A 26,528-nucleotide genomic window follows, 5' to 3' on the forward strand; every position below is an offset into this window, starting at 1 on the left:
TTTAATCAAGATTCGGCAAGGTATTTTTCATATGTCTTCAAGGATTCGAAAGTTTTTTGTTAAAAAGTTGTAATTTCATCTTTTAACTTTTGACCTGAAAATTTTTTTTTTGTAATTTATGTTCTTTAAACATAAATTTTTTTTCTATATGTCTAATAATTCTAAAACATTCTAAATCAATTCCTTGCATCCTAATAGCCCCAACTAGACTCCTTTTGCATAAAAATTGGCAAAATAAAGGCAATTTTATAATATAAAACTTTTTTAACAAAGTTGAGATGATTAAACAATAATTGTAATTAATAACAAAATATAATAATAACAAAATTTTTTTTTTTTTAATCATCTAAGCCAAGTTAGAATTGAAGATTAGAGGGGAAAAAGCCATGGCTATTCAGTTTCACATATATTTGTATTTGCATCCCATTCATTATGAATTGGTGCTTATCTGTTAATTCTAACAATATACTAGCAAAAAACACTGCTTTCAAAATGTTTAAAGTCACTGGTTTTATTCTACAAATACAAAATTCGATGCAAACTTACATCAGTTAACAAAAAACTTAAATTTTAAGAAAAACATGAAAATTTGATATACAAATAAAAAAGTATATTAGATTACCTTATTTAAAATGCATTTTCAATGTGTCTCTATTGTATAGTAATTAAGTGGGATTTGTTGAAGTTATATTGTTGAATTTACTTATTTGTTGAATGTTGTGTTTCTAGCAATAAATGAGCAAATAAAAAAGTTGGAAAGTACTGATAATTTAAAGCTGGAGTCGCTTCGACGCTTTGATAGAGGGTGCTATGATGCTGTTATGTGGTTACGCAATAATCAAGACAAGTTTTCAGGAAAAATATATGAACCTATTATGACTCAGGTATTTTTGAATAAACTTAAAATTTTTTTTCAGTAGTTAATACTTATAATTTGTTTAAAACCACATTTAATTTATGTTAAAAAAATGATGTTAATGTAGACTTACCGTTAGAGTCTTCTGAAGAGCAAGTAGGATTTGAAGTTAGCTAACTAATAATTTGAATAATTGAGGCAGTATAAGGTGTGTGTACATCAAGGTGTGCATCAAAATTTGAAAATTGAACTCAAAATTTAAAATTTGGAATCAGAGAATTTTTAGTGAGTTGAAAAGTTATAAATTTTGGAAATTTTGCCTTTTTAAATTTTTTTTACATAGGTCTAATTAAGGAATAGAGCTAACTATTGTTGAGTTATCAACCCTTCAAGATTTATTCAGATTTGGAGACATCTAGAAGATGAGAATTTATGCAATTGCAGAATTATTCTTCATACTACATACTGCTATTTTGGGATTTTGGTGCATCCATTCATATACAAAGAACCAGACATTCTAAAATATTTTATTAAGAAGTTATTAGTCACTATTAAGAGGTTTCTGGACATCTTAAGCAGTAAAGAATAAAATCATGAACAATTAGGACAAATTGATTGATATAGCAAATATTTCTGCTTAAAAACACATACACTTAACCGCAAAATTAACGCACCACTTATACATTTTGATTTATTTTAGTTGTCATCAATATTATCATATACTTTGACAAACATATTAAGAATAGAACACATGAACACAATTATTTTGGTGACAATAATAAAATTGACTTTTAGGATGGTGAAAAAAAACACTAAAACAAAAAATATGGTTCATTTAACAAAATAAAGTAAAATCATTATTATTATTACGCATACTAATACAGCTTAAATTGACACATTTTTGACTCATAAATAATTAGTGTTACCACCTCTTGATCTGATTACAGCCTGAAAGTGCCATGGCATACTTTCAATTAAAGATCTAACCGTTTCTTGAGGGATATCTTCCCACACGCAGATAAGACTTGGCCGCAGCTTGTCTAGGCTGTTAGATGGTGGATGTTGACTTCCACCATCTAACAGCCTAGACAAGCTGCGGCATTTTTTAAAAATTGGAAATTAGAGCTTTTTAAAGGACTAGTATTAAATGAGGCAAACTTAGTGAACCATTTTCCAAAGATTTTTTCATCTGTTATGAATGCTACTAAGAGTTATTCAATTTCAAATGAAAATGATGAAAACTCAACTGCGGACAGCTCTGTTTTCAGCTTTTAGAGACATTAATCATGAAGGAGATCATTTCAAGTCACTTTGGAAAGAGCTTCTTCTTGGCATTAAAAAAGTCTGGGAACAGAGTACAAGTAGTGTCATATTTATCATGAAAGTGTTATTGATTGTTATTCAATTTCAAAGCGTAGCAATTAACATTATTGGTAACTTGTAATTGATAAATCTATGAAATACATAATATTTTTCAAAATAAGTTGGAATTTATAAGTGGTGCGTTAATTTTGCAGTTAAGTGTACTTTTAAAAAAGAACTTACTACTAGACACATTTAGATAATAAATTTTCAGGAAGTTAGAATCTAAATTTCAACTTTTATGTCATCCTAATATGTTGTATACTTTTCTAATAGTTAACTAGTAAGTTAGGTATTAGGGGGCAGTAACTTTAAGGAACTAGGGCAGGGTATTGTATGTAAAAATTGTTAAAATAACTGCTTTTGCAATAAAAAGGATGTGAGAAAAGTTGCTTATTAGAAAAGAGATAACACAAAGACACTTGATATTTGATAATGATTTTTTTTTACTTAAAATAGTAATCACAAGATTTGAAATAGTATAGGTCTAGAAGGTCTCAATAAAATGAAATGTAAAACAGTTTTTTAGTTTTTATTTGTAGAAAAGTGTTTCTAAAATTAAAAACAGCACAGGCAATCTTGATACTGTCTTAGTGTAACAGCCTTCATATTAATAGGTGTGACTGTGTTACGATATCTGTTATGTAATCCTTCTTCATTTTAGATCAACATGAAGAACATTAAAGATGCAGTGTATTTGGAGTCTACTATAAGTTTTAATGACTTCAAATCATTTGTTTGTGAAAATAGAAAAGACCAAGCATTGTTCTCAGATTTAGTAGGCATTTTAAAAACTTTTATTATTTTCATGGGTGCCACATTCTCAAAATAAATGACTATGCCAAATATGTAAAACCTTTTAAGAGATGTGTTTGAGTGCATGATGGCAGATTTATGCCAGACATGCACTTTTCATGAGTTCATTTACCAACTCAATGCTTGCATGCATCAAATATTGAATATTTATAGCCACAATATTTTTTAAATTAAAATTAAGCATTTTTTTTTTAATTTAAAGAAATATTTATACTTGTTCCTATTAAACTTCTTTTTTCTTGCATTTCTTTCTGATCCATCCACTCTTTTATTCATAAACTGCTCTTCATAAAATAAAAAGTAAATGGCAAAAATTTACATCCAAAGGTTCTTTTTGTAAAGTTGGTAACTAAAAGCATTATTTTTCAATGTTTTTTTTTATCATATTTTTGTATGTTTAAATATTTAAAGGTTTCTTTTGTAATTTTATTTTTAAAGTGGGCTGTAATGGTTAGATTTTTGAAGTTGATGGTTTGTTAACAAAGATGAGAAACCCTAATATTATCTTTTTTTTTAATAATTACCTATTTGATAATATAAAAGTCTTTTTAATTGAAACTGTATATCCTTAAATTATAAATTAAATGAAAGATATAGGCATTTAAACTGATGAAACTTTTTGTAGTACTGAATGTTTTATTTTGTAGTACCCAAAATATTTTCTCATAGTAATTTTTTTCAATTTAATCTTTTACTTCTGATTCTGAAATTTTTTTTAAAGAGAAATGAATAACAAAACTAAAGCCTCAAAAAAAAAGAGAAAAACAAAACTAAAGGTTCAATAACAAAAAAACCTAGAAAAAAGTTTGATAAATTGCAAGTTTATTTTGTTTTGAAAAAAAAAACTTTCTTTTAATTCATTTCAAATATTCCTCAAAATATTTTTTTTTATATAGATGAAGGATGTTTTACAACAAGATATACCAAGTGTGTGTCCTCCTCATGATGCTCCAGATTCATTTCCTCCTAAGATTCCATTAGAAGATCTGAAGTAAGATTAATTAGTAAATCTTTTTCTGGTGTTAATTAATGCAACTGTGTTTATGGCTGCAAGGAGTTTAATCCTCTAGTTATATTTCATCGACAATAATGCATAAATTCTGGTTTGTTTTTTAAAAAACTGTAATGGAAATATATAACTTATACACTATAATGGAAATCTGGCTAGAGTGTATACAACTATAAAATATTTTAGAAAGTTTGGATTTGAAAACTATATGACAGATTTATTTGATTGTCCAAAAACAGTTCTTAAGTATTTATGCGAAAACTACCGGCTGCACAATATTCCTATTGGTAATAAAACTACAGAAGAGCGCTCCAATCAGGTAAATTTTGTTAGAGTAGTTTTTGTTACAAGGTTAATTTATAGCAACACATAGCAACCTCAAGGATACAAATCATCTTTAATAATCTTATGTTTTTAAGTTCAGAAATAAAATTAACTCCCCCAAATATTAATACGGAAAAAAATCTTAACATATACATCTAACTTCAAGATCCAGGCACATACTAAAAAATTGTGGTTCTCTACAATAGTAATACTCTCAAACTTGTGAATGCATTTATCAGGGTAACAAAGGTTAAAAACAGACTTCTTTTATCAGCATTTACTTTCTTGATCCAGCTTTTCTTTTGACTTCTCCGCTATTTAAATATGTTGTTGAACAGGACAATTTCTCTTACTGCAGACTTTTGTGAATTTTGAGTTTTTGCACAAAAGATTTTCTCATACTTTTTTGTTTTGTTTTGACAATTTTAGAAAACTTATTGGCTGTTTTCATTTCTAACACTTCATTTCATTCATTCATTTCTTGTCTGATGAATGAAAGAGTTTTTGACATTTTTAACATTCCATTGTTTAAAAACAGTTTAAAATTTATAAATGGTTCTGTGACAGATTCTAATATACCAACCCTAAAATTATAATGGATGATTTTTTTTCTGTGCAAAATTCATATGTCAGTACTATGCAGTTCTTTAAATAAAATCTTGTTTTAAATTTTTTTTTTTTTTTTTTTTTTTTCAGGTTTTGGAGCAGTTAAAAGGAATCTCCTTATTTTTTACCCCAGACTCTGCTGTGAGTTTTTTTGTTTTTTATTATTGTTATGTTTTTTAAGAATAAGCCATTATAAAGATTTTAAGGATAAGCCATTATAAAGATTTTAAGGATAAGCCATTATAAAGATTTTAAGGATAAGCCATTATAAAGATTTTAAGGATAAGCCATTATAAAGATTTTAAGGATAAGCCATTATAAAGATTTTAAGGATAAGCCTTTGATGATTTGCTTTAAAAAATTTATTTTTGCATTTTTCTTTTTTTTTTAATCCTTTTTTAAACTCAAATGATTTTCAAAAAAAAATAGTGAACTAATTTTTTGTAATGACATTTATAGCAATAAAAGTAGGAGATAATATTTGTTTTATGTACAAATATTTTTAGCAGTAATTCACTAAAAATTGTATAAATACTTGTAATATAATTGTTTAGTATCGAATGACCACATCAAAATATTCTAGGAACACTAGCTCCAAAGTCAGTTCGCTAAAGTATGGGATTTTTTTCTATTTCAATTAAAACTTATGATGATATATTAAGTATAACTATATTGAGTGTATTTTTTCATTTTAGTTTTGAATTTTTTTTTATCATTATTTTTTTTAATTGAGGATAATTAGTCGATAAAATATTTTCTTGCAGCAAAAACCGTAGTTACTTGAATAAATCTGTTGATATGGAAGAGAAAAAACGTCTGGATGGTTTGCTACAGGTTTTAAAAATAAAAATTTAACAATTTTTTTTACAAGTTTTAAATTTAAAATATTTTTCTCGATTAAAAGTTTTAAATTTAAAATTGTTTGTCAATTAAAAAATTTTTTCAGTTTTATTCTTTATGGTTGCTGAGAGTAATACTTTGTCTTTTAGACACATCAAAGAGAATACAACCAGTTCTCAGAAAAATACAATCAGATAAAAAAGGAAATAGAAGTTGTAAACAAGAAGCTTGAAGAGACTCGCCAGCAAAAAGTATTTTTTTATTTTAATGATTAATTTAAATCTTTCAGTTTTTTCTAAAAAATAAAGAGAAACAAAAAATATTCGATGAAATTTTTTTAACCATTTAGCAAGAAATTGTTGGCCAAATGAAAAAACGCTCCACTCTTATGTCACAAATTGAAAGCAAGCAGAACAGGTGATCATTAAAAATTTGTGTCTTAAGTTTGCTTGAGTATTTTACATGGTTTTTATTTAATTTAGTTTTTATAAATAGAGATCAGACTTCAGATTAATTAAACAGGATTTTTTTTTAAGACTTAATGCAAGGTTTCATTTTTTTAATTTTCTGCTATTTCCTTACTTTTGCTTGGCATACTGAAGATTATTTGCAAAAAAAGTATGTGTAACTACATTAACTGTTAATTAAAAGTATAAATTCACATCTTTTACGAATGTATTGGAATTATCATGTTTTTTCAAATGGAATTCTAAGAAGCATATAAAGTATTTAATTAATGAATAATTGATAAATTAATTTTAATAAAATCAAAGGTTTTGTCTTGCATTTGGTCAAATAAGGTGTTCTAAAGAAAAATAGGGTGTTCTGAAGAAAAATGTCATTTAGAAGGATGCGGTCAATAAATGTTATAAATCATATTTTTTGGAAAAAATAAGTAATAAGATGTAAAAATTGTTTTTTAATAAATTGCCTCCTTTATTTTGAATTACTTCATAATGAAACTTGTGTCAAAGTACTAAGAAGCTATGCATGATATAGGGGAGACCGGGGCTAATTGGCCAAAGGGGTAAGTTGACACATTACATATAATTTTGGAGTTTTCCACTAGAAATTTTTAGAATTTACACAGATTCTTCCTATATAACTAATTCATCTTCCAGTGTAGTATCAGGGTAATTAACGCACATGCATAGAAGTTATAGTGGTTTTTGTAATTTTTTTATCAATTTTGTAACTTTTGTAACTATATTACTTTTTCAATTTATAAAAAGCAAAAGTATTAACTACAAGTAAACTCGAATAGAAGTGTATTATGGTTCACTCTAACCTGTCATATTTTGTGTATTTCAATATTTTGCTTTTTGGGGGATCTGTAGGATTTTTTTTGAACAAATAGCTTTTGGGGTTAGTTGGCTTACCCCTTGGTACCCCTTGTTGGTAGCTGGTACCCTTTGAAGTTAGTTGGCGTACCCCAACTTACCCCTGATTCACATTGGTCACATATTCACTAAAGTTATATATAACTGAAAATCTACAGACATGCAAAACTACAAAAGAAAAATAGACAGGGCTATAACTCATCAAAACGTTATAATAAATCATATTGATGCAATTTTAATAGAAGGAAGGTCCATTTGAAAGACAGCAAAAGACTTTTTTATTCCTGCAAGAAGTCTGTCCCAATACTGCAAAATACAACAAGGAGAAGCCTTACAAACACTAGGTTACATCAAATCTAGACAGGTAAGCTTAACCTTTCTTATGTAATATATATATATATATATATATATATATATATATATATATATATATATATATATATATATATATATATATATATATATATACATACATATGCATATCAAAGTGTTAAAAATGTCACACATGCATATGTATGTATATATATACAGTAGAATCCCGTTAACTCGGACTCTGAAGGGGTATATAATTTTTGTCCGACTTAGCGAATGTCCGAATTAAGCAAAGCTCTCGTTAAGTCGGACTTTTTGAAAATGTCCGACTTATTGAGATTTCGAGACTTATCGAATGTTCCTCGATATATAAATATTATGTACATATATATTGAATAATATTATGTGAAGTATATATTTTTATATATATAGTATATATACTATACACGAAAAAAGTCCAAAATTGATGTTTCTTTCAGCGACTCGCACAATTCTTTTTCAAACAGCCTTGAAGCGTTCAAAGCTATTTTAAATGATGCAAAAGTAATTAATTTTCGAACGTTCTAAGTTTTGAATTTTACTTGATATTTTTAAATTTTTAATGTAATAGTTATTAACAAATAGAATTTAATCGACGTTTAACTAAATCGAAAGCTCTCCGTGAAAATGTTTAGCTATATTTAATTATATTTGACGCAAAAGTATTTTTTTTTGAGCGTTTAGAGTTTAGAACTTTGATTGAAGTATTGGAAGTTTTGTTATTATACGCACTTACATACAAATTCAAAATAAAAGTCCTAGTTAAGCGAAGTTTTTTGCCGAAGGGACCCCAAAAAACAGTACGAGTTAGCGAATGGTCCGACTTAACCAGGGTACGACTTAAGCGGATGATTTTACAGTAAGTTGATAGAGAATGTTCAAGGGGAATTGAAATTCCGTCTGACTTAATAAGTCCGACTTATCCAGGGTCCGAGTTAACGGGATTCAACTGTACATATATATATATATATACATACATATGCATGTGTGACATTTTTAACACTTTGATTAATATGTTTGTGGATTTGTTTAGGTCTTCAATGATTTACAAGAAGATCTTTTAGCACAATATATCACAAAAGCTTATGACATTTGTTATGGACTTTCTCCCAAAGAAGTGAGGAAACTGGCTTTTCAGTATGGAAAAGCTGATAACATCAAAATGCCACAGAATTGGAGTAAAAATGAAGCAGCTGGAGAAGACTGGCTCACTGCTTACCTTAAAAGACACAAAAGCTGTCAGTAGGAAAACCTGAAGCAACAGGTAAAGCATGTGTTTCCAGTTTTAATCCCACAAAATGTTAGAAAGTTTTACAACAATTTAGAAACTGTTCTTAATTGTTTAAAGCTGAAAAGTGGAGATATTTGGAATATGGTATAACTACAGTTCAAAACTCCAGATTGTGCTGTAACTCATAAAGATTTTAAAAAAGTTGGATGTGTTACTTCTGCTGAGAGAGACAATTTAGTAACTGTTGCAGTTACTAAATGAGAAAGACAATTTAGTAACTGTTGCAGTTACTAAATGAGAGAGACAATTTAGTAACTGTTGTAGTTGCCAGTGGCAATTCTGTTCCACCTTTTTTTATATTTCTATGAGTGAAGTTTAGAGAGCATTTTTAAAATGGTGCTCCCAATGGAAGTGTAGGTTCTGCAAACCCTTCTGGTTGGATGACTGAAGTTCAATTTTTACAGTTTTCCCATCATTTTGTCAATTATACTAGAAGCTCAAAAGAAAGACCTGTTTTGTTACTATTAGACAATCATGACTCCCACCTCTTAATAGAAGCTTTAGACTACTTCAAAGAAATTGGTGTATCAGTTTGTTCATTTTCACCTCACCGCAAACTGCAGCCCCTAGATCACAGTGTATTTGGTTTCTTTAAAAAGTACACAAACACAGCTTGCAATTCATGGATGACAATGTACCCTGGTTTAACAATGACAATTTACAATATACCAAGCATTGTGAGTAATTTCTTTCCACTGGCATGTACCCCAAACAATATTACAGCTGGGTTTAAAAAAACAGGAATTTTCCCACTAAAGTTTAATATTTTCAATGAACATGATTTTATAACTGCATATACTACTGATAGACCAAATCCAGAACTAGGCCCTGCTATAGAAAGTTTAGTGTTAAGTGTAAGAAATATTACTCATGTTGATTTAACAATATTAGAAAATGACAAGCCAGAAGTTAATTCTCAAAAGATTTAGAACCATATTGTCATATCTCATCTTCAGACAGTGATTAGCCAATTGCAATTCTAACTCCTGAAGATTTGAGACCTTTCAAAAAAGTTAAAGCAACAAAAAGAATTTAAGATAAAAAGGGCAAGAAAAAATGAAACACGGCAATATTTCAACAGATTCACCAAATATGAGTATTTTAAAAGAAGAAAAAGAATTTATAAAGAAAAATTTTGATATGGAAGAGAAAAAGAAAAGAAAAAGAGTTAAAAATAAGTTTAATATTGAGATGAGTAAAAAGTCAATACGTAAAAGAAGCATATACCTAATAAAAAAAAGTCTGAATCATGAAAACAACTTTGATGATGAGGAGTGTTTTTGTTTGGTTTGCATTTTCTAAAAGAAAGCCTGAGGAAATCTGGATTCAGTGCATTAAAAATGTCACCTTTGAGCTCATGAGTACTGCATAACTGGAAACACGTTTTTTTACATTTGTGACAACTGTAATGATGACGATTAGAAGTATAACTGTTACTATTCATATTATATAATAGTATTATATAATAATGAAGTTAATTGGTATTTTCTGTTTTGTTTTAAATATTATATTAGCTTAAGGTTAAAAAAGCTTAGGGTGAAAAATTTTGTTGAATCAAAATTATCATCATTTTCCATCAAAAAAAGATGCACTTAATGTTGCTAAACTTGTCACTTTTTATACAATATGCCAACTTATCCCAATAGTGTAGACAACTTAGCTCAAGATAAGGTAATTCAACACACATTTTTTTCTTTTTTGGAAGCCCTTTTTTTGGCCACCAATTTTTTTTTTTATAATATTTGACACTTGAACATGTTTGCCACATTCATATTCTTTTGAACTGCAGTTTGATATTTTCAAAAAAATTCACCAAGAAATGCACAGAGCTCAAAAATTAGAACCGTACCCAACTAGCCCCGGTCTCCCCTATTTGTATAAACTAGTAACATCTCAAAGTTGATAGAAAAGGAAGATTTTTTATCATTATACCTTACTTGGTTACTTGCTTAAAAAAAAAACACTTAATATAATAGTTAAACAGTGATTTAAAAAGAAATATCCCAAGTGAAACAAAAAATTTCACTTGCTGCATTTTTTTTTTTTTTTAATAATTCTTTTTTTCTAGGAAATATTATCAGCTTTGCACGTTTTAAAAGCCTTTTTTTATAATTTTGTATATTAGGCTCCTGCTTCGATTTTACTATAATAACAAAGCAGTGAGTATTAGTTATGTGTTGATAAACTTTTAGTTTGTAATCCAAAAATTTTAGTTAAGAAACCATAGTATTTTCATGGATAACAACTTTAATTACAACAACTTTATTTACAAATTCTTATAGGTCAGAGACATCAAAGCAAACTTTTGATAGTTAATGAGTACTTAATTTTTAGGTTTTCATAATGATTTTTTAACTCATTAAAATCTCAGTAACATGAAACTTGTATTTCTCTACCCTGCTACAAATAAAGAATAGACAATAACATGCAATTTTTGATAAAAAAACACTCACTGGTATAAAAAAAGTATATATAAAGATTCGGATAGCTGTGAAATTCTCAATTACTATAGCCAACTAATCTTAAGCACGAGTTCAAGAGAGTACATAAAAACGACTCTTCTCTAAAAAAGATAATTAAAGAAAAAAATCATTACCATTGTTTGTTTTAACATTTTTAATTCTCCAAATATGTTTTCTTAATTTAAGCACAAGCAAAATTTTCACAGGAAAAAAAAGAATTTTAAATTACATAGCTCAAGAACAGTCCTTTAGATATGTTCTTTAGATATACCTATTCTATCCTTTCCTCTAGGCCAATAACTTTTGTTCAAAAGTTATTGGCCTAGAGGAAAGGATAGAAAAGAATTCTCTTGAAAGGTTCTAGACCTACCTCTTAGAAACACCCCTTAGATTCTCTTCTTAGACCCTCTCCTAAACATGACTTATAAAGACATGTAAAATTAATCTTTTGTGGCAGGTTTTTAAATAGGCTTCAAGATCAGCAATCAAAAATCAGAGCTGCAATTTTTATGAAAAAATCTTATTATAAAACATCACTTAATTGTTTGTATGTTGTATAATATTGACACTAAAGTTTTTGAAAAATTATAAAAATCTTTAATATTACAAAAATGGATGTCAACTTTTAGTTTAATAAAAACAGACCACATGCAAACCTAATCTTTTAGATTTAGATTTTTACATTTATACTAATTCAATTCGACTTACTCTTGTTATATTGACAATTGACATTTATTTGCCTATTTGAACAATAGGAATAACCAAACTCAAAAGGCTCTTTAAAATTTCTTATAGAATTTCTATAGATTTATGGGGCTTTGTAAGATTTTTATTGAATTTTTATAGACTTAATATAGTATAGAACTTTTTGGGCTGTAAGTAATTGGCTATTACAACCTCTAATAAAATGAGCAGGAGTATCTTGGCACTTGAACAAAAACTTATTTTTCTGAGTCATTCGTCTGATCTCTAATTCTGTTAATCTTAGGGTTTATATTATAGACTCCAGGATGAAGAGAAAAGTTCTCCAAATGTTCAAGATCAAATTAAGAAAACAAAAATAAAAATAGCTGAAGCTAATAAAACAAGATTGGAACTAGCTCAGCAATATGTGAACCATATTTCGGTATGTATTAACTTTTATTGTTGTGTAATTTACTTATGTTTTTAAAGATGCTGACAGCTGTTATGTTGTGACAGCTATGTTATGTTGTGTTAAGTAAAAAGACATTCATAAACCTTTGTGTATAAACAATGCATTATGTTTTATGCAACTGTTTTGTTATAAATTTCAAATTGTTAAAATTAATTATAAAGCAGTCAACTTATCATTTAATAACAATAAAAATGAATAGAGGATGGGAAGTTTTTAATACTTTTAGAACTTGAGTTTTAGGGGCAGAGGCTCAAATAGAAAGAATTTCTATATCTTCTAATCTTGATCATTATCAATAACCGTATTTGATTGAGTGGCATCAAGTATCATCTCTTAATCAGCCACAAAAAGATTTTCTTCACCCTTCTTTATTAATACCATATGCTCTTTTAGCAGTTGTTACCAGTTTTTTAAGGCTGACCTATCTTTATCCATTTTGAATAAATTCTTCTGAAAAAAAAACAAAAAAACAAAAAACAAACAACTAAAAAACAAGAAAAGCATTTCATTTAAATGTTTCATATGAATTATGTAATACGTTTTTATTATATAAAATTATATAATAATCATATGAATTATGTAATGCATTGAATATTTTTTTCTAAGAGTTGCATTGAGGTTGGAAAAGAAAGATTAATGGTGGCAATGGAATTAACGCAAGAAAAGGCTTCAATGGAACAGCTCCAAGCAAAGTTTAGATTTCTGTGTGAAAATGTTAAAACCCTTGAGGTAACAAAAAGCCTGTTAAACCTGTTAAAGTTAATATTTGTTAACAATTGTATTAAAGTGCAATTATTAGAAACCAAACTATAAATTAATCAGTGATGGTATAACATAGTTTAACAGAATCTTAATATCACCTAAGAGTTTTGTCTATTAAAACTATTTTAGAGAGAAAAATTGAACTCATTTTATTGAACACTCTTTGTATTTACTTTTAGGAAACTCACTCTATGCTTTCAAGAAAATGTACAGAGTTGAAACAGCAAGCTAAAATCTTAATTAAACGAGCTCAGGAGGCAACAGGTGAAACAACAGAAGATGGTCTTGTACCAGAAGCTTTAAAAGCAGTATAAAATTTGTTTGCTTTTTCTTATTATTTTTAGATTTTGAGATAAAATGCATAATTTATCTTTACCTTTCAAGAAAATGTTCAATTTTAACTATCCTCTTTGCAACTGCTTAAGTAAGATAATTTGATCGTTGTTTAGGCATTTGAGACACTTCCTAATACTATTGAAGAAATTGAAGCTCTGATCCATGAACAACAGGCTCGATTGGATTGCCAGTATGAAACAAACCCAAAGGTAGAAAATTTTAAAATTAACCCCAAAGTATATTTACTTACTTTTACTGTCATTTTAATAAATATAACACTTTATAATTTAAGTTTACAGGCTCCCGATGGATTTTTAGTCCTGTAAATTTTAGTGAATATAAATGAAGTATAGTTGTTCTTAAATTTTTTTAAAATGATATGCATTAAATAAAAATATTGAAACACTTAGTTTTTACCAACTGTTGCAATCGGAAAAAGATTTTAAAAAATTTTTATTTGCAAAAATTAGAAGCAGGTTTTTTTTAGGTTGTTAAAGATTATGAGAAAAATAAGAAAGAAATAAGCAGCCTTGAAGTAGAAGTAAGTCAATAATTCTGGTGTTAATTATGAATATGAATGTGCCAGGTATGCAAGAGCTTGTAAACATGTTAGGAATAAGTTCCTGTAAACAATAATTGTATGACAATATATACAAATAAATTTCTAATATTAGATTAAAGAGTTATCAAAATTACTGACAGAAATGCAATTGAAAATTGACTCACTTCTTCAAAGGTTGATATATTTACTATCATTATAATTATTATTATTGTTATTATTATTATTATTATTATTATTATTATTATTATTATTATTATTATTATTATTATTATTATTATTATTATTACCATCATTATTATTATTATTATTATTATTATTATTATTATTATTATTATTATTATTATTATTATTTTTATTATTATTATTATTATTATTATTATTATTATTATTATTATTATTATTATTATTAAATGTACTTTTTCGCGATGAACTTAAATAATTTTTTGATGTTTTTTTAAACCTTATTTATTTAGTTGGTTGATTCCATTAGAGCAGCTTATTTTAAGGATCAATGAACAGTACTGCTCTTTTTTCAAACGAATGGGGTGTGCTGGACAGGTTTCACTAGAAAAAGATCCAGTGAGTTCTTGATCTTTTTTTTTAAATAGTGAATGTTAATTAAGAAAAAAATCACTAAAAGTGTCAATTTTAGCATCATGTGTCAATTTTGGCAATTTTATGTTTGTTAAAATTAAAATTTATTTAATAAATTTGCTCCAGAGAATTTTTCATTGTACTTCTTTAAAATGAATTTTTGGCACTTTAAAGAATCTTCAGGAAATCAGAAGAAAACTCTCTTCCTAAATCTGTCAATGATTACAATCGTTGCTTTGGTTTCTTTTTTTTTTTTCCTTTCCAATTAATTAATTTGCTTTCTTTTTGTAGGTTTTCTTAAAATTTGAAGTTCAATAAAGAATCAGCCATTAATGTGCTCTTTTAGTGTGTGTTTATATCATTAAGTTGCTTTGCTTGTGTTTGTCAGTTTGAACCATCTAGTTTTTTAAGCTGTTGAGTTTTTCTATTTCTCATGAATGATTAACTTCGTTTCTTCAGGATGAAGACTATCGCAAGTATGGTGTACAAATACAAGTAAAGTTTCGTGCTGAAAATAAGTTAAAAGCTCTAACATCAACATTTCAATCAGGTGGGGAACGGAGTGTATCTACAATGCTTTATTTGATATCGCTTCAGGAATTGACAAAATGTCCATTTCGGCTGGTGGATGAAATCAACCAGGTTGGTTAGGAATATTTTATGTTTGTAAGTGTCTAAGTATGTGAGTGACTGTATATGAGAGTTTTTACAGCAATGTCCTTTCAATGATATATTTAACCATAGTTTTGGTATCATCAAAACTATGAAGAGTTTCCAAGAAGGGTTTTTAGATGATGAAATTAAAAGCATAGCAAGCAGCTACATTTTCAATTGCAATATAATAGAATTGCTACAGGCCCTGTATTGCTATGGCCGCAGTAGCTAAACAAATGTATTGTTTAAGGTATCATGTTACCTCTGCAAACATTTCAAACCAAACATTCAAACACAATCAACAATATTGACTTTGATTAAATATTTTAATAATTTGAAGCACATGTGGATTTCAAGCACATGATGATTTCATAAGTTATTGGACAAAATAAAAACTTTAATATCTTATTTACAAATGAAGAAAAAATCCATTATGATTTTTTTCTAGAATAAAGTATTTATTTCTTAATAAAAATCAATAATTTCTCACATGAAAAAACTTCATCATCTACAATTGATCTCAATTTTGTTATGACATCTTTTTACTGTTCAAATCGATTTCTTTTAGTTTTAGTTTGATGCGATCTGGAAAATTGCTCTTTTAAAGATTACCAATCCCCTCATAAACCTTTTTTTTTTTCAGGTTTTCTGTATTGAATATTCATTTTTCTAAATTGACGAGCAATGGTTGATTGATTTACACCGAATTTAAGATCAATCTCTGACTGATCCCTTTTCCATTGTTGACAAGTATCTTTCGTTTGGCTTTCTTTTCTCTAGTGCAGGATATCAGACGGCTAGAGCGCTTTTTATCAGAAAAAGGTTGCCCAGTTTCAATTCTTTTTGAGTTACTATAGATTGTATTTCGACTTCTTTTTCGAAATGATTTACGGTTTTGCTATTAATTACATTTGGTTTTTTTTTTATTAAAAAAATTTGGAGACGTTTTCGAAAAGATTTTCGTTCTGCTACATTTACTCTCATTTTAAATAAATGTGTAAACACTTCATAGACTTTTTGTACATATATGCATCAAATCACGTGACTGTTTAATTTGCTAGAAAAATTCAATTAAAATTTGTTCGACAACTTATGCATCACCCATTAAAAGTTAGGAAATGTCTAGAAGATCAAAGTTAAAAAATGATATTCATTATATTTAAATTGTTTCCAAAATAAAACCTTTTTCTAAACAACTGTTATGAGCAACACATACTAGCTAACAAAAAAAAAGAAAGAGGAAAGAATAATCGACCTATAAAATTTTAAAATGTGTATGTAAGGTTTAGATTGATCACTAGATAAGTATTTAACTACTTAGCGAACGCCTGTTCATAAATAAATGCATGTTGCTAGTTAAAAATTTTGACAAAGTACCTGAAATGAGCACCAGGTGAACATTTAATGTGAAACAAAACTAGGCTTTGTTTTGCATTAAATGTACTAAGTGAACAAAATTCCTAATTTTTTAATTTTTTATACAGGTGTAAATACGGTACTTAAATCATATACATTCTTTACGATGTATATCTAAATCAATATAAAAAAAGTTAGATGTAGGGTTTTTTGAAATCTTTTATAGACAATTATTGAAATCAAAGTTGTCGTAACTCATGATTCAGTTGCACTTCACTTTTGTTTTGTTGAACCCTGATTAATTCCAAAATGGATTTTTTTCGAAATTATTTTTTGTCGAACATATTCGAGCATTCTTTTTTAAATAAAATGAATTTTTTTTTTTTCTTTTTTTTTTTTGAGTTTCTACGATTTCTAATCTATTAGGGATTTAGCTCTCTATAACATGATTGAATAAAAAAAAAGCTTTTTTTTTAATGTAGGGCATGGATCCTAACAACGAACGTCGTGTTTTTGAACTGGTTGTCGAGACAGTGTGTCGACCAAATACGTCTCAGTATTTCCTTATCACACCTAAGGTATTTTCTTATTTTTAAAAGTTATATGGAGTCTAATTTGTTCGTAACAAGTTTTTTTTAAAAAATTAAATTTGTTATAAATATCTTAAAATACGTCTCAGTAATTCCTTATCACACCTAATTTACTTATTTTTTTTAAAGCTGTGTAGAGTCTATTTTATTTGTAACAATCTTTTTTTTTTTTTTTTTTAAAAGAAATAAAAGTTTGCTGCAAGTATCTTTAAATATTAATGATTGTCTCTTTTCAGCTGCTCCCAGATTTACGTTACACAGAAAGAATGACAATACTATTGGTGTTAAACGGCCATTGGATGCTGCAACATGAAGAGTATAATGTAAAGGAATTCATAAAAAGAAAAAGGCAGCAGAAGTCGATGGAAAACTAACTACTAAATTTCTCGATTGAACCTATGTCGTCCTTTATCTCTTCATGCTTCATCCCAATGGAGTGAATATGCTAAAGTTAGCATCTTTCTGCAACTCTTCTCGATATGAGGATACTTAAGGATTTATTTTATCATCAGTTAGCGAACTCCCAATATGTTGGAAGCGAAGTGTTTAAAAACATTTTTTGATTTATAATAAGTTGCCGAAATGACTTTTATATATCCGAAGTTTCTTATCGGATGATTATCCTGGCTATTTATAGCCCGATGACTTTCTGTTACAATGGATTATTTACCTTGTAGTTAGTAATTAAATTACTGACAATCTATTTGAGTTTTAATTTAGTCGGAATTGCGTGTGCATTATAATGTGCTACTTTTTTTTTTTTTAAGTTTAGGATTAGTTTAGTTTAAGATAAAATTACGTAATTAATGAAAATATAGAAAAAAGTCTGGCAAAATGTCAGAATGAAACAAGGATAGAAAAATTACACTTATGAAATTTTTTTTTTTTTTGCTTTATTCAAAAAAGGAATCTTTCGCATTTTTTCTTAATGTCTGACATTCAGTTTTCCAAACAAGGTCAATCAGTTATAGAAACCAGGCATATCATGTGATGTTCTTCCTACTATTAATTGGACCATAAACCTCGCGGTGATAAACTCAAAATGCATGGTTAGATCTGTATATGAACAGAAACTCCAATGAGAAAAAAAACAGCAAAAAAAAAAAGTAAAGTAAAGAAGAAACTGACAACATCCAAACCATAAAAATGTCTCTACCAAGGAAATGATTGGTAGATTTACCAAGGAAATGATTGGTAGATTTAAACGAAAGAACCCTGTGTCTTAATGAGTAAACTTATTTGATGCGGAAAGTTTTTTTTTTGATAATAAACATTGCTAAACAAGTTAAAAAAATCAAATTTTGTTTTATTTTGTAAAAATATTTTTACAATGGGTGTCCAGTTATTTTCTATAACTTTAATGAAGAACAATTATTTTTGCCACGAATCAAGCTTCGTTTTTCAATTTAATTTTCCTAAATTTCAATACACTGTCCAATATCTTTCCAATAATTCTATTGCATCAATATAAAATGACTCCGGATTATCTGCAAAATACCTATCAGCAATGTCTGCAATGGCTTCTTCATTCGATGTAATATGCTTTCCAGCAAAGAATTTCCTCAGGTTTGAAGATAGACGGTAATATTCACTGGGAATCAAATCTGGTGAATGGTCAAGAAATTCGTACTTTGTTTGATTGATTGATTTTAACGATTGACCTTTTTTCTTTTCTAACCCTGGCCTTAAGCTCACGAACTTTTTCATCTTGTTGATTCAAAAGATTCGTCTTCTGTTTGTCTTTTGATTATTTTACCTTTCTGAAGATCACCAATCAACAAAAATTTTTTGTGATTATAATTAAAAAAAAAATCTTATGGATCCAAAAAAAAATGTCTTTTTCGCGCTCCCTATATTATGGTAAACCAATTAGGGATACGCCAAACGTTCATAGAAGTTCGGCAAAACCGAAGGTTCAGCCGTCTTACCGAACGGTTCATTTGGTTTTTTCTTCAATTTTTTGGTCGAACTTTGATAAACATTCGGCTGAAAAGAACAGTTTTAAAATCATTATACTCTTGTTTTAAATTATTTAACGTCTTTACAAATTAGTACCGAATAGACAAGAATGCTTGTCTCCATTTAACATAGGATTAAATAAAAGCAAATGTTTCAGGTCGCCAAAGTTTATAAATTGCCTTGGCAATCGGCTTGTGTAAATTATTTACCCCCTGCAGCAGTTGAGCATTATTTTAGTTTATAGGTTGTTTTCATTAAAAATAGATTTAAATTTAGTGGCTTTTTAACATAAGTTACGTAACTACACTGTGAACCAGAGAGACCGCCAGGTTTTATGTCGTGGCACTCATGTAAAACCTTTTGAACATTAAAGTATTTGTCCTGTAGGTTTCGAAAAGTTAGTTTTTAAAATCTGGACAAAGTGCTAAAGGTCAAAAACGGGGCAAAAGGGTAAGCCTGAGGGGGTTTTGGCCCATTTATAAAATTAAAAGTCGTTTTTTTTTAAATATTATTAAATTTTTGGTTTATCTGTTACATCAAATTGTTTAAATTTTTTAATATGGAAATTGTACTCTGAAAAAAATAAGCATAAATGTTTTTATTTAATTTCATACATAAGTAACATCTACAACAGCACAGTTATAAATATCTGTAACAGTACATTCATGCCAATATATGTATACACTTATGATTAATATGAATTTATATACATCCATTTAAATACTTAAATAAATGTACACACAGACATGAATATACATATTTTCCTAAGTATGCATAAAAATATATACTTGCATATTTATTTATCATGTATAAATGTATATATGTTTATATATCATTTACATGTATATATGTGTACACACATATCTGTGGATTGATAAAAGAAGTGAATTAATAAAAGTATATATTAATATATATATATATATATATATATATATATATATATATATATATATATATATATATATATATATATATATATATATATATATATATATATATATATATATATATATACACAGATATAAACATAAATATAATCAAAATTAAATTCTTTTTGCTCCAAAATCTACCACTGCTGATAATAGCCTGTCACCATGATCTGGATGCTCTTTTTGTCTCTTAAATCTATTCCATGTTGGTTTAAACTTTGCATGAATACTTTCCCCACATTGTTCAGCAAAGTTTCCTAATCCTTTGTTATGGTATTCCACATATGGCTGTACATGACACAGTAGAATGTGAACTTTCCATGTTGTATTAATTTTTTTATTTAAATTTAATGCAACCTCTTGTGCAGAAAGAAATGAACTTTTTAACTTTGTTATTGCTTCTTTGATGCCAGGTTGTAACTTGCTAGAAAAACAACTATTTTTTACATTACGAAAATCTTTTAAACACTGAACAATTGGAACCAAACATGTAAATGACTCTAACATTTTTATTTCAAGGGAATCTAAGTTTTCTAATATTTTGTTTGAATTATTTCCGTCCCAGCCTCTACCTTGATAGCCTCTCTGAATGACATTTTTCGACTTTAGCCAATCATCAAATCCTGGCCAGACATCCAACAAAAAATTTCCTAGCAGTGAAACAAAACCAATTAATAAATGAAGTTCAGGTGGAGGAACTAGTTGCTCAATTAATGTATCTGGATCTAGATCAATATACAAAATTCGAGGATTAATGCAGTTCATGAAGTCTTTCATGGATGGTTTAACTGATTTATTTTCTAAATACTTATTGTACCAATAATCAATACTGCCGAGAGTTCGTTTTGTCCCTGAATCTAATTTGGATATTCCCTCACACCATAAACAAGCTCTTTTCCCAGAATGCCCAGATAAGCCAAATAATGCATTTCCACATTTTAGATCAAAAGCAACATAAAAATTGACACATTGCAAATTTAACTTTTCTATAATTTGCCTCAAATTATAATTAGATTCAGGAATGTCTTCAACAATAGCTAGAAATTGTGATCGTTGTACACCACTATTCAAAAACTCATCTGAATCATCATTATTCTTATGACAATCAAAGATATTGATAATCACTTTAAAAAATGAACCACCACCATCCAATGAAATTCTTATAAAGGCTGAAGTTGGATCTAAACCACGTAATTTTAACAACTCTAGCACAAAATCTGATGTATTTTGAACATAAACAAGATCTCTTAAAGTTACATGTCCTATACTGTCAACAAATGCACACTTCTGTACATAGTAGTAATTAGAAATATAATCTTCTAATTCAGAAAGACGACCAAAAATATTAGGCTCTATGGATAGTTTACTTCCTAAACCTTTGCGTAGAGTAGCAACCATCTCTTTTGTTTTTCTATTTGACAGCTCTAGTACAACCTGTAATTGCTTGATTATTTCAAGGGAAAGCTGCTGGATAGAACTTCTTTTTGCTTTATTTTCTGGTGTGCCAATTGTGACTTTAAGAGGATTTCCTCCTGTAGACAAACAAAAAGTAGATCCATCAATCAAATTTTCTGAAGCCATTTTACTTTTTATGATTCCAGAAGCAACCTAAATATAATTTGTACTAAAATATAACTTTTGTAGTTAATATTTATGTACTATCACCAAAAACTTTTTTTTTACCTGCTCAGCTTGAAGAGAACCTAGTAGGAATGCTAATGAAATAATATTAGTCACTGCACTGGTGGGTTTACAGTTATGAGGATAACCAGGTGCAAGATATGTATAGCAAAAAGAACATAAGCTTGATTCAGATTTAGGTAAATTGATTGTCTCATCTTGAAGAGTGGCATTGGCACTGGAAGAACTTCTCAAAAGAGTTTTCCACTCAACCTAAATAAAGGAACTTTTATGAAAAAGAAAGTAAGAATAATAAAAATTAGGACATAAAAATCATTAAATATACTTTGGCTACTTTAGCTCCCCATTCACCACGAGGCGAATCTCCCTTTTTAAGTCTATAAAGATTTCTTCTGCACCCAGAACAAACAACTGATGTATAGCATTCGTTTTTCATCGAATATCCTGGAAAGATAAACAGCTGAATTTGTTCCTCTAAGTTTTTATTCATCTTTTTTAATGATGTAGATCTTTCGCCATACTTTTCCCAGCAGCAACAACAAGTAGAATTCATAGTTATTTAAAGAAAATACTTATAGCAATAAGATTAAGCGATTGAACCTTCCGAAATTTAAAACTATTTAACTACCGAACTGAACTATTTTCTCCTTTATGAAATATATTAGTTTAGTTAAAATAGGGGGTAAATTAGGTAAAGTTTTATGTAATAATTGCATTAGTTAAAAGTTTTAGATGAAATAAAAATTAAAACATTTAATTTATTTTTTATTAAAGTTTTTATTATATAATTATTAAAGATGCATAAAGTTGGATGCATTATACTAAAAAATAAATGTTATGAAATAAATTAAGAAACCTCCTTTATAAAAATTTTTTTTTAGTGGTTTCCAGTGATAAAAAAAATTTTTATTCAATTTTTTAAGTTAGAGATTCGGCAAAAAATTAAAAAATTTTATTACAATTTTAGAATATAGTTATATCTAAAATTGTATGATAGCAACGCATTTTGATTTCAGAAATAATTTTTTTTGAAACAATATGGATAATACTATTACATAGTAAGGATTTGGTTTGAGTGCCACGACATAAAACCTGGCGGTCTCTTTAGTTCACAGTGTTACATTTTTAGCGTTACGAGATGAAACTTAAGAAAACACTTTTACTTCTTTGTTGCCACCACGAACAGCCATCTATAATAAATTTATCTTCAATAGCCATTGTAAAATCTCTTTCCATTTTTTAAAACCGAATTTTTAAAACTCAGATATTTTAAAAAAACACCTTTTTCAACAAAAACTCATAATTAGTCACAGCGTCAAAATCACTTGTCAAGCCTCGCTTATATAATCGTGTTAAAAATTTCCTTTACATCTCCAAAAAAAAAGCGTCCCATAAAAATTCCATATAAATTGGAAACTTCTGCGGCCCTACCGTTTGGTGCTTGACAAATATTCATGATCAAATGTTCGGGTTTAGTAAAAAAAAACCTCAACACATCTCTAAAACCAATCAACCATTAAGTTGAAAAAAAAAAAAAAAAATTCCAAGCAAAGTTGTAAGCAAGCTCAACATCTTTTCTTCTTAACTTGAATCTCACAAATAAAAATCGTAGCGTTCATTTTTCTTTTTTATATTAAAACTGAATTTAATCATAACACAAGTTCTCGTTAAAAATCTTGTAAAGTTTAAAAAGATCGACTTGCATATCGAGTGCCGATAGCAAATTAAAAACTCAATAGCATCTATGAGAAAAACGTGTCACAAAAAGAAAGAGTAATTTTACGTGAAGCCGACGGTAGCTTGCGCATAGTGCTCGTAAAATTACGTCGATTCAAGACACTTAAAAGAATTCATTTTAAGGCTCAGAAAAAAATCATTTTAACTCGACCGTAACTCTTAATACAAAAATAACTTAAAGATGTTCAAAAAATAAAATCTCAACGATGCCAAATTAAAAGACATCTAATTATTAAATTTTCAAAGCTTTCGTAATGTTTATCAAATGAGAAGAGTGCTAAATAAGTAGCGGTTTACGTTTTAAGATTACTATTTTTATAGTTATTCTCTATTACTACTTTTTGTAAATTTTACCAATGCGTCAACGGAGATTTCATTAGGTCAGGAAAACGTAATCATAACAATTAACAGATTAGACGAGGACGAAAATATTTGGCAAATTTCTATGGCAACCAGTCAATATATAAATGAGGATCAAAGATGTAGTTTTGTGCCACCTCGTCTAACGGAGTCTTTCCGAACTTATTTTTTATCAAGACATTAGCACCATTTTCAAGCAGAAGTTTGTAAATTTTTAACTGCCGAGTTCTAGCCGCTAAATGAAGAGGTGTATCTCCCTGGTTGTTATATAAATTTATGTTCGCAGACTTAGTTATTAAATAATCAACCATTAAAAAACGTTCTTTTTCTATAGCCAGATGCAACGCCGTGTTACCGCTAAGGTTTTGAGCGTTGAGATCAACATTTTTAGCGACGAAAAGGTCAATTATATCAACACTATTGTTTGTAATGCATCGGTGCAACGGATAGCTGCCGCGCACTGGTTTGTTTACATCAGCACCAAGTTTTAGCAACAGCTCAACCATTTTGACGTGATTGTTTGAGACCGCTCGATTCAAAAAAGTTGTTCCTAAATTTGAATTGACATCATAGAGCTTAAATTTAAACAGTGTCTAGACTTTAATAAAAAAAAAATTTCCTTGGAAGCCCTACCTAAGTACTCTTTGTTAACGTCGAAGTCACACTCTGCAATTATACCATGCGTTTTATCAGTGTCATTTCTATCGATCGCATTCAGCAAATCAATTATAGTAACTTGTTGCGGCTGTTGTTGTTGTTTAGCATAACCAGAAAACAACTTCATTTTGTTTCGAAATCGCGTTCGTAAGATTTCTTTCTCATAACTAATAAATAATAACGTGAAAGAGATTTGAAATTTAGACTGAAACTTTGAAAATTAACATGGTCTTAACCTATAAAAAAAAAAAAAAATATGGAAAGCGAAAATAAAAAGCGAAAATAAGAGTGTTACATAAGTATGAAATAATAATAATAATAATAATAATAATAATAATAATAATAATAATAATAATAATAATAATAATAATAATAATAATAATAATAATAATAATAATAATAATAATAATAATAATAATAATAATAATAATAATAATAATAATAATAATAATAATAATAATAATAATACCTAAAAATGCTCGCGAAGATGATGATCACTAACCGATTTAGTTAAACGAATAAATATTTTTAAGATCAATGTTAATGCATTATTACTACTAGCGTATCATAAATATATCCCAAAGTATATATTTTTACATACAATATTCAAATCTATATAATTGCTATAGTGTGAATCAAAAACAAAACAAATCTGCAATACGAATAATTACCGTTAAGATAACAAGGACTTCACTATTCATACATAAACGGCGTAAGGTTTATAAAAAAAAATTGAATTTAAACATCGTTTGACCTCGCGTTGCTTTGTAAATCTTCATTAAATGGCTATTATGAATAATCAAAGAAAAGTCCTTCATCGTAGAGGTCTTATAATTTCATTTATAAAACCTTATAGATAAAAAAAAAACGTGTTTCAGGAAATCGATAAACAAAATCAAAAAATCTTAACTTTTTGTTGGTGGAGGGTGTATTTTCATGTAAACGTCAGTTAAATGTCAATAAAAGTTTTAACAAGCTAATTTTATAAAGCATTTTTTATAAAGCATTTTCGTAACCGGCTTTTTGAACTCTAATTTTTTTTGTGTTTGGTTCAAATTTATTTGGTTATTTATATAAAAACTAAAAATTTGTTTGCTTTTCTTTTGAATGTAGCTTTATTTAAACTTTAGTTCCCAAAAACTAACAAAACACTTACATTTATTTTTAATTCGTTAACAGTTTTAAGGTTCAACACTTCAAAACTCAACTGCTTTAGATAGCATGCTTTGTATATACAAAACTCGCTACGAAATAGCAGAGTTTTTTTAATAAGAAAATATTTTAGAATGTCTTTCTTACCCACGATGTCTTTCTTACCCACACAAATACACACTGGCTGTTTTCTTTCTTTCTCTTTTTTTTTTTTAATTTTTTTCAATCGCTAAATAATATTTTTGCATTCATTTCTTTTTTCTACATAAAATTGTTTTATTATTGCCAACCATTATTAATTAATTTTTTTTTTTTCATCGTATCAATAATTCACCACTTTGTTACGATTAAAAGTACTCGCGTAACTTCGCACAAACTTTGATCACCCAAACACTTAAATTAAGGGTTAAGCCTTTATCGATTTTTAAATTTACCATAAAAACGCTATAAAAATCAATTTTTATCAGTAAATATCGGGAAAAAACAAAAAAGCATAAAAACTCACAAACAAAAACCCATAAAATCCAGAAATAAGTAAATTAAACACAATAAGTTTTAGGATTTATTTTTGAATAAAAAGTTGAGCTTAGAGAAAACAACCTTAGAGGACTGGTATCAAATGAACCTGTATCAAATAAGCCGTCACTCTGAATTTCTGGATTAGCCGTCCTTCTGCATCAAATTTTTGTCACAAATAATTCGAAATGAGAAAAGGCTCGCTCAGACTCGACACTTGTTAGAGGGATGGTCTTCGTTGTATTGAATAAAACTTGAAGATTTGCAGTTCTCTTTCCGGTCACTTCGCAGATTAATATATATTTTTTGA

General features: G+C 28.0%; 4 protein-coding genes across 8 annotated transcripts in view; 2 read left to right on the plus strand and 2 right to left on the minus strand.

Moving 5' to 3' along the window:
- LOC145187694 (structural maintenance of chromosomes protein 5-like) overlaps window positions 1-17,970 on the plus strand; it is a 29,224-nt gene extending 11,254 nt beyond the window's left edge. The window contains exons 15-33 of the mRNA XM_090087210.1: window positions 730-884; window positions 2,883-2,996; window positions 3,931-4,025; window positions 4,230-4,362; window positions 5,064-5,114; window positions 5,528-5,586; window positions 5,738-5,807; window positions 5,963-6,064; window positions 6,163-6,230; window positions 12,260-12,383; window positions 13,020-13,142; window positions 13,355-13,483; window positions 13,625-13,720; window positions 13,999-14,052; window positions 14,186-14,247; window positions 14,547-14,652; window positions 15,127-15,309; window positions 17,160-17,255; window positions 17,504-17,970. Of these exons, the coding sequence (XP_089943336.1) occupies window positions 730-884; window positions 2,883-2,996; window positions 3,931-4,025; window positions 4,230-4,362; window positions 5,064-5,114; window positions 5,528-5,586; window positions 5,738-5,807; window positions 5,963-6,064; window positions 6,163-6,230; window positions 12,260-12,383; window positions 13,020-13,142; window positions 13,355-13,483; window positions 13,625-13,720; window positions 13,999-14,052; window positions 14,186-14,247; window positions 14,547-14,652; window positions 15,127-15,309; window positions 17,160-17,255; window positions 17,504-17,641 (1,958 nt within the window). The 3' untranslated portion in view covers window positions 17,642-17,970. The remainder of the gene's footprint in view (window positions 1-729; window positions 885-2,882; window positions 2,997-3,930; window positions 4,026-4,229; window positions 4,363-5,063; window positions 5,115-5,527; window positions 5,587-5,737; window positions 5,808-5,962; window positions 6,065-6,162; window positions 6,231-12,259; window positions 12,384-13,019; window positions 13,143-13,354; window positions 13,484-13,624; window positions 13,721-13,998; window positions 14,053-14,185; window positions 14,248-14,546; window positions 14,653-15,126; window positions 15,310-17,159; window positions 17,256-17,503) is intronic.
- On the plus strand, window positions 7,987-9,911 carry LOC149893506 (uncharacterized). Its single transcript, XM_090087663.1, has one exon. It carries the CDS (start codon window positions 9,176-9,178, stop codon window positions 9,722-9,724), a length of 549 nt encoding a protein of 182 aa, XP_089943789.1. The 5' UTR covers window positions 7,987-9,175; the 3' UTR covers window positions 9,725-9,911.
- Window positions 17,971-20,246: 2,276 nt separating the features above from the next.
- On the minus strand, window positions 20,247-22,455 carry LOC149893507 (uncharacterized). 2 transcript variants are annotated; one of them, XM_090087285.1, is made up of 4 exons: window positions 22,122-22,308; window positions 21,934-22,048; window positions 21,839-21,869; window positions 20,247-21,763 (listed from the first exon to the last, which is right to left on the minus strand). In XM_090087285.1, the coding sequence occupies exons 2-4, from the start codon at window positions 21,954-21,956 to the stop codon at window positions 20,270-20,272; spliced, it is 1,548 nt and encodes a 515-aa protein (XP_089943411.1). In that variant the 5' UTR covers window positions 21,957-22,048; window positions 22,122-22,308; the 3' UTR covers window positions 20,247-20,269. The 2 variants fall into 2 exon arrangements, with proteins under 2 accessions (XP_089943411.1, XP_089943404.1); XM_090087278.1 differs by having other exon boundaries at window positions 21,839-22,048; window positions 22,122-22,455.
- A 646-nt stretch (window positions 22,456-23,101) lies between these two features.
- Window positions 23,102-25,984, minus strand: LOC145187527 (uncharacterized). Of its 4 annotated transcripts, none has more exons than XM_090087635.1 (3): window positions 25,850-25,984; window positions 24,527-24,717; window positions 23,102-24,443 (listed from the first exon to the last, which is right to left on the minus strand). In XM_090087635.1, the coding sequence occupies exons 2-3, from the start codon at window positions 24,675-24,677 to the stop codon at window positions 23,977-23,979; spliced, it is 618 nt and encodes a 205-aa protein (XP_089943761.1). In that variant the 5' UTR covers window positions 24,678-24,717; window positions 25,850-25,984; the 3' UTR covers window positions 23,102-23,976. The 4 variants fall into 4 exon arrangements, with proteins under 4 accessions (XP_089943761.1, XP_089943755.1, XP_089943765.1 ...); XM_090087629.1 differs by having other exon boundaries at window positions 25,222-25,969; XM_090087639.1 differs by lacking the exon at window positions 25,850-25,984 and adding an exon at window positions 25,707-25,844.
- Between the last annotated feature and the right edge of the window lie 544 nt (window positions 25,985-26,528).

Source organism: Hydra viridissima, unplaced genomic scaffold, assembly GCF_058129835.1.
Source record: "Hydra viridissima isolate aposymbiotic clone 2 unplaced genomic scaffold, HvirCarnegie_v1 scaffold_1, whole genome shotgun sequence".
NCBI lineage: Eukaryota > Metazoa > Cnidaria > Hydrozoa > Anthoathecata > Hydridae > Hydra > Hydra viridissima.